The following is an 8,078-nucleotide window of genomic DNA, read 5'->3' as shown; positions in this document are numbered from 1 at the left end:
GACACTCAGCAAAGTCTTTGCCGAGTTCGCAAAGGTACTCGACAAAGTAAAGTCACTGTGACGGTGGCGAGAGACGACGATGGAGCCTTTGCCGAGTGCTCGTCTTAGAGGCACTCTACAAAGACAGCACGAGTGGGCCCCATGCGCAGTTTATGTGCCGAATATGTGGCCAGACACTCGGCAACTATGATCGCTTTGCCAGTATCTTTCCCAAGTACCATTGTTTGACACTCGGCATAGTTAACGATCGTCAGATCTAGACGGTTGCTGACGGCGCTTTGCCTAGTGTCAAGGTTTGCCAATAGTTGGACACTCGACAAATATGGATGTGCCAAGCCGATGGTATTTGTCGAGTGTCGTTTTTTTTGCTGAGTGATACACTCTGCAGAAACTTCGAGAAAGAACATGTTTCTGGCAGCGAGGCCTATATAGTACCCGTGAGTATCGATTCAACTAACAGCACTATAGTCTCGGTCTTTATATCATAATATCCAGCCTTTCAGTTTCAATATAACTTGGTAGCTAGATGTGTGGACGGTTTTGATAGTCAAATGGTCAAAGAATTTCTTGTGGTAAAAAATGGTCTCCTCCGCAAAACGTCGTTCCCTTCTGTGTTGTGTTCTTCCCCTGCTACTTTTTTTCTAAAAAAAATGATTTTGTAATTAACGTTTTCCTGATACTAATTAATAACCTGCAGGGGCGCGGCACGGTGCGAGCCCGTCCTGTTTTCCTGAATATGACCGATCAAATTAAATCCAGATTTGGCAGAAACACAGTCAAATAACACAGAGCCCAACGCATATATGCAGCAACGACTGCGCTGTTACGCATGGATTCAGGTTCCTTCCTTCCTCCTCGCTTCATGAAGAGATATTACAAAGACACTAATTAAGGACACGTACGACGACGACCTCTGCATATAATGCAGGTTACAAATTTGACAATATACATATATATTGGGCTTCTGAAACCTCAAGTACAGTAGAAGCTGCTGACGCGAGTAGTAGGTACGTAGTAATTAATTTGCTGTTAACTAATAATCCGGCCGGTAGTAGGGCGTCATGCTTCTCTCACTAATTAAATTACACTGCATTACATTACACGTACAGAGTGCAAAAGAAAGAAAGAGATAAAGAAAAGAAAAACTAGTTAACAACAAATAATGTTGGGTCGGAGGAGAAGTGCGTGTGGATGGGTTGTTCCCCCTTATCCGTAACTCAGCTTGATCACATCCTCTCTTCGAGATCGAGGTCGAGGCCGGCCGCACACGTACGGCATGCACAGCACAGCTGCGCGCGCGACGAGCTGGTGGCGGTATACATATACGTACGTACGTTCTTGACTGCATGTTGTGGCCAGCCGGCACGTACGGTCGGTTCTGCTAGCTAGCTAGCTAAGCTAGCTGCTGACCTCGTCCAGGTCCGAGCTCGACGCATCCGTGACGCAGCTGCTGCTAGCGGACGGCGGCGGCGACGCTTCTCGCTGCCTCCTCCTCGGCCTGTTGCCGCCCTTCTGGAAGACGCGGCAGACGACCCACTCTCCTTGCGCCTGAGCCAGGCTGCAGCCCTGCGTGGATATATAAGATGACCAAGACCAGTGACCAGCGTCAACGACAAGCGAAACAAAAGCGCGGGGCACAGTTGGTCTGTCAGTGGATCGGAGCATCTTGCTATTGTGCAAGCTGAAGCTGAAGGGAGAGACTATACTGTAGACTCTGTAGTCTGGTGTGTAGCGGTCTACTAGCTGCAGGAGGCCGGCGCTGCCGATCAGAGAGCAGCTACAGCTACTACTACCACAGTGAGTGACGAATTAAGCAAAGCGATGTGTACTGTGCGGATCAATTCAATAGTCGATGTGTTTACTTCAACTCCATCCGATCGATGACCAGCGGGTACTGCTCGTGCACGCAGGTACTGTGCGGCGGCATGCGGCAGATGCATGCAGTAGTATTTGCAGGCTAATCAAGGCGTCGTCGTCGTCGTCGTCAGAATTAAAGTGCCAGCGGTTCAGGCGCTGCTGCTTCGGTTGATTGGTTGTTGGTTGGCCATGGACCTACCTCTACGGTGTGGTGTGGTGGTGGGGCGAGGGACAAGCAGAGAGAGATCACGGCGGAATCCGGCCGGCCGGGCGGCCGGTCCATCTGAGCTGCAAGCAGCAGTACTTACTGGTTAAGTACAGCTACCACTCGGTGTCGGCATAAATTTGCAACCACCAGGGCATATATATGTGCGATGTGATTCATTATCCGTCACCGTACGTACCCAAACCAGTTTTCTTCATCTTTTTTTTTCCCTGGACACCGACAACGAGCTTTCTTTTTCGGGTTCTTGAAATAAACCCATTAACCAAGCATGATTTTTCTTCTTTTCTTTAACAAGATAAAAGTCTCATACAGGAGCACATACATAGCTTAATTAACATCAGCAGGTTTGCTCATTCATTAGTGGACCAAGTTTATTAGGGCTAATTGAAATTAATATAATGGAGAGAGAGAGAGAGAGAGAGAGAGAGAGAGAGAGAGAGAGAGAGAGAGAGAGATGCCCATACATAGCGTGATCATGCCAGAACGACATGTCCGATTAGTAGGTAGGAAGATGCCAAGATGGATGTGTGCCAGAATGAACCACCGTCTATCTACTCGCAGGCCGGCCGGCCGAGCTATTCTATCAATTTCTATCCCCAGCATCGCTAATAAACTCACCTGCTACTGCTAGCTGCTTCATCCCGGCCTCGCTGTACATGCATCTCATCATCTCTCTAGGCGCTAGCAGCTAGCTACATGTTCGTGATATGATCCCTCTCTTCTCGTATCCCTCAAAAAAAATCATCCCTTCTCGTAATCTCACAATCGATCTCAGGTAGTCAGGTACTGCTGGTATCATGTCACTAGCTAGCTAGCTAGCTAGATGTTTGCAGTTACTGACCTAATTAGCGTAACTTTGAGGGCTTAATATACCCTATATATAATACTCTATTACTGAGTCCCTGAACTTTGCCACTGTAACCAGATCAGTCATCAAAAGATCTACATGCATGACTTGTTACGTATGACTTCTGAGGGGGAGGGAGGGAGGGAGAGAGAGAGAGAGAGAGAGAGAGGCAAAGAGGTTGAAGCATGCACGCGGCGTATATGGAGAAGAGAAGAGTCACTCACGTTCTTGTGCAGCGGCGCGGCGAGGCGGTACTCGTGCATGACCCAGCCGGTCTTCAGGGCCGCCGACGGCAACGCCGCCGTCTTCTTCCGGCGGCGGGGCACGAACGTCATCGCCCTCTTCACGCCCACCAGGAGGCTCCCTCCGCCACACGGGCGGGGCAGCACCACCGGCTTCTCCTTCCCCGACGGCTTCCACCGCCCGCCCGCGGCCGCCCTGCTACCAGTACCAGCGCCGCTGCTCTTGCCGCCGCTCGCCGGCCGCACCGCGAAGAAGTATTTCTCCCCCTCGCTCCTCGTATCTGCTGGAGACAGGCAGCGCAAAAGAAGAAGAACAAAAAGATTGGACCTTTAGTTCTTTCTCTCCTAGTCCTTCCCAGCATAGCAGTGACAGACACAAACGATAGATGTTCGTTGGAGGCGTCATCGCGTGGTGGCGTGTACTAGTACCAGGGGCAGAGACGGCGACGACGTCCCAGGGGTCGCGGCTGTAGAGGTCGCGGAAGACGGGGATGACGGCGGCGGGGAGCGGCACGCCGATGGCCTTGCGCCGGAGGTACTGCACCACGAGCTCCTCGTCCGTGGGGCGGAACCGGAACCCCGGCGGGAGCTGCCGGAGCGCCTCCACGCCGCCGCCGCCGTGCCTCACCAGCACCGGGGCTCTCTCCGCCGACATGTCCCCAAAGAAATTCCTTTTATCACCGACTACTGCTACTGTGCTGCTGCTGCTGCTACACAGCTAGTACACAGCTAACGAGCTAGCTAGCACGCACCTGCGCGTGCACTGCTAGCTAGCTCTAGCTGCCGCTACGCACCACAGCTTAGCTCTAGCTGCTATAAGCTACCTACCTCCTGCCAGTTTGGCACAGGGGCAAGCAACTGTAGCAGCAGAGCTCGAGCTTGTTCGGTCACTTGGCGCGCGCAGGACGCGTGCAGTTGCTCGGAGCGTCCATGGCGAGCCGAGAGATTGAACAGAGAGACAGGGAGGGAGAGACTGAGAGCGGTTGGGGGAGGTCTGCGTGCGTGTGTTTTCCAGGGTGAGGAGGGAGGCTCTGGAGAAGAGAGAGGGGAAAAGGGCGGCTTTATAGGGTGCCCTGTTGCGTCGATCTTACTCCATCTATCCTCCTCCCTTCCTCAGCAGGCAGCTGAACGTCTGTACGCCATCGATCAGGCATCCAGCCCGGCCGGCGAAGTCCACCGTCGCTCGCGCGCCGGTTTCGTGAACTCCTTCCAGAATCTCCCACGAAGCTAGATGTGAATTGCAAACTACTGTTACTTGCTCCATGTCTTTTTTTTTATTTTACCTGTAGCCAGCGGGTTACAAATTACAATTCATCCACCGATACTGAACAGTAGAGCGCTCTGAATGTTCCGTGAACTACTGCATCTTACTCATCAACATCTTTTATTTTAAACTTTATTCTATAAACAATATTATCTATAGTAAAATAAAGTATTTTGTACAGTTATATACACGATCTGTTGCTCATAGACTAAGGTCATGTTTGCATCCCTTTTCTTCTCTACCGCCTGGCATCTAGCACTGCTTGGCTCAACGTCATACTATCGTCCTCCCAATCATTCCATCACCCCTCTAGCTCCTTCAATTAAATTGACGTCAACCCCTGAATTCCATGTCACGCATGTCGAAATTGGCTTAAGGCTCTATAACTACCCTTGATCTCTAGATAAGGCGAGTTGATGGATGGCGGCTTAGTACTTGAGCTTGAGTAGAGGTAGAGCTAGGCACTGGTTTAGGCAAGGAATTACTGGCCTTGGACTCCATGGTGATTCGCATTGCGGATGCTAAGAGACATCACAACGATAGATGAAACGACAATCTCTCCCTTTGCTAAATTCTATCGCACATCATGTGTAGGGTTTATAACATTTTCCTGATAGTAAAAGTTATATAGTGAAAATCTAGGATGCCAAACACATACTTTGTTTTCCAGCGGCTAAAACTACATAACCCAATAGTCTATAACTTTGCTAGCAAGGTAAAGCACATAACCAGGGTTGCATAATATAAATGTGAAAGCTTAAAGTGTGTTAGAGATCACTAGTACAGAGAAGTTCTATAGTGGCGGTTGTAAACCTATTTATAGTGGCGTTTTTCGTAACCGCCAGTGCTAGGGGCCAGTAGAAATCATCATTTTTACAGGCGGGTAACTGAGGACCGCCAGTGAAAATCGATTTTCACTGGCGGTCGGCATAATAAAACCGCCAGTGAAAATCGATTTTCACTGGCGGTCGACGTAATAAAACCGCCAGTGCAAATCGTTTCCAGAAAACATATTTTAAAAATAGTAAAAAAATTATTTTATTAGTCGCGGCATTTTTCGCGCGCTACGCGGTTGTTAGTGTTCGAACCGTCGACCTCACCCTCGCGCATACCCTCCCCTACCACTCCGTCTATGACATGTCTTGTGTCTAGTTTGTAGTTGTTTTCTTCACATATTACAACCATTTGAGTGTAAATTGCTTATTTGAGACCCTAAACGAATTCAAATATAAAAGTTGTCAACTACAAAGATAAATAACTTTTGAAGTTCTACAACTTTTATTTTGACACTTTTTTCATCCGAGGTAGTTTGCAAAATTTGAATTTTAAATTTGACATACTTAGATTCAATTTTTGAGAACCGAAATGAGTTCAAATAAAAAAGTTGTCAACTACAAAGTTTCATAACTTTTAGAGATCTACAACTTTTATTTTGATGGTTTTGTCATACGCGGCCGTTTGAAAAACTCGAAAAATTAAGGATAAAAATGATTTCTAGTGGCGGTTCCTTAAGAAAACCGCCACTAGAAATCGTATTTCTACTGGCGGTTCCTTAAGAAAACCGCCACTACAAATCATGGATTTCTACTGGCGGTTTTCTTAAGGAACCGCCAGTAGAAATACGATTTCTAGTGGCGGTTTTCTTAAGGAACCGCCACTAGAAATAGCACAGTCGGTGGATAATCGAATCCGTCTGTAAAAATATATCGTCCCCGCAGGCTTTGAGCCTTTTTCTACTGGTGGATATAAACTATTATTGGTACATCAGTATTTTTACAAAAGAATCAAGAAAGGTGTAGGCTTTCCTCAAATCGTCATTAGAGCCTCACGCAAGGTAACTCTGTGGCTATTACCCTGGACCTTTTCGCTGCATGCAAGTGGTATTGTAGCTAGGGATGGATGCAAAGGGGGGCTGCTGGCCTCGCGCGTTGGGTTAAAAGTAGTAGGAGTAGGTCTTGAAACCAGCCTAAATGTGCTACTCCACAATCTAACACGTATCAGCAACGACGACATCTAACAGGACAATATAATCTTTTGCCATCTTTATTGTGTGGTTGTCACAAAAAATGTCATGGTAATGACTCAGCTAAAAGTGCCATCTGCAAAGACAGAAACAAATTAAATGCCCCATCTGACACGCGTGCGCCACGACATCGGTCTCGTCTCAGTCTACGTCCTAACCCTAGTCGTCCGATACATGGCAACTGCGCTACCCGTGAGTCGTTGGCTCGTTGTTGTATGTCTGGTAGTTACCCTCCATCTGCTCCATGGCACATGTCTAGGCTCTATATCGACAAGTGGAAGTGGCTAATTGACCAAGTTGCCCACTAGAGATGGCAATGGGCTTCGATCTCCGATTCCCCGCGGGGAATTCCTCCGTTAGGGGATGTGGATGGGGAAGGTTCTCCCCCCGCGGGGATGTAAACGGGGAAAAATCCTCCCCCGACGGGTAAACATGGAAAAACATTTCCCATCCCCGTTCCTCGTAGGACCCATTAAACTTATATATGATGATGTTTTCATGTAATATATAATGATAAAAATAAATAATTATATTGTTAAGAGGTAATTCGTTGTACAAATATGTTTATTTTGATGTACACAATGATTTCTAACATTAAGTGACAATATTTTGAATTAATAATAAAGAAAATATGTCATGATTATAATTTAAGCGGGGATGGGGATCCTTGACGGGATTTATCCTCGCTGGGAACGGGGATGGGGAAGAAATGCCCCCCCGCGAGGAACTTTTTTCTGTCGCGGGGACGAGTATGTGGAGCCAAAACCTAATAGGGAATTCCTCGTTGCCATCCCTATTGCCCACAACAAGGTATCAGTCGTATGTTGCTAGACCACCAACGTCATGGTTGGCCGGTTTAGTAACCCCTTCTTTGATCCATTTATAGATGCGCTATTAAGTATAGCATAGAGCCGGTTTAGTAACCCCTTCTTTGATCCATTTATGGATGCGCTATTAAGTATAGCATAGAGCCGGAGCCATATGGATGCCTGTCAAACATGGCCTAATTACATGCTATCATGCAACTATGCAAGGCACTAGACCCAATTTACTACTACCTTCGTTATTAAATATTTGTTTTTGCTAGTTTTTGGACTAAAACGGTGAAAAAAAACCCAAGAGAGTACTAGACAATCTGGGTCTAAAGCAAGTAAGCAACACACATAAACAAACCACGTCATATATCAATACAAAGTAGAGGGACGTCCTATATATTATGCCGTGAACACCGGCCGGTACTGTAAGATGCATGCCAAACGGGGACGTTCTGACTTTATTATCTTTCTGCTATACTTTGCGCGCATCAACCTAAAAAAAGAAACCTTGCCGGACGCTAATGAGGCGCGCGCGGGAAACGTGAAGCCATAGCCATGTAGTAACAGCGGCTGAAGCTATCTATAGCCCAGATACCAAGCTTGCTTAACAGGCGTGGTTTTCGGCTTTTTTTTGTCGCAAACTAATCAGCAGCAGTCAGCTTTATTTCGCCCGGCAGATTTGGCGCTAGCTACTCCGATCCTCAGCCACGCAGACCAAACCAACGCAACTGACCGGCCTCCACTGACGGCTGACCAAGATGCTTGCATGGTGGGGTTTCTTTTCTTAACGCATGAAGCAAAGCA

At 47.6% G+C, this 8,078-nt stretch overlaps 1 protein-coding gene across 2 annotated transcripts; it reads right to left on the bottom strand.

Moving 5' to 3' along the window:
• Positions 1 to 802: 802 nt before the first annotated feature.
• On the bottom strand, positions 803 to 4,498 carry LOC100281072 (uncharacterized). 2 transcript variants are annotated; one of them, XM_035966592.1, is made up of 3 exons: positions 3,602 to 4,498; positions 3,155 to 3,453; positions 803 to 1,566 (listed from the first exon to the last, which is right to left on the bottom strand). In XM_035966592.1, exons 1-3 carry the CDS (start codon positions 3,825 to 3,827, stop codon positions 1,399 to 1,401), a joined length of 693 nt encoding a protein of 230 aa, XP_035822485.1. In that variant the 5' UTR covers positions 3,828 to 4,498; the 3' UTR covers positions 803 to 1,398. The 2 variants fall into 2 exon arrangements, with proteins under 2 accessions (XP_035822485.1, NP_001358902.1); NM_001371973.1 differs by having other exon boundaries at positions 837 to 1,566; positions 3,155 to 3,456; positions 3,602 to 4,196.
• Positions 4,499 to 8,078: the final 3,580 nt, after the last annotated feature.

Source organism: Zea mays, chromosome 1 (assembly GCF_902167145.1).
Source record: "Zea mays cultivar B73 chromosome 1, Zm-B73-REFERENCE-NAM-5.0, whole genome shotgun sequence".
Taxonomy (NCBI): Eukaryota; Viridiplantae; Streptophyta; class Magnoliopsida; order Poales; family Poaceae; genus Zea; species Zea mays.
This window is presented reverse-complemented; position numbering and strand designations above follow the sequence as displayed.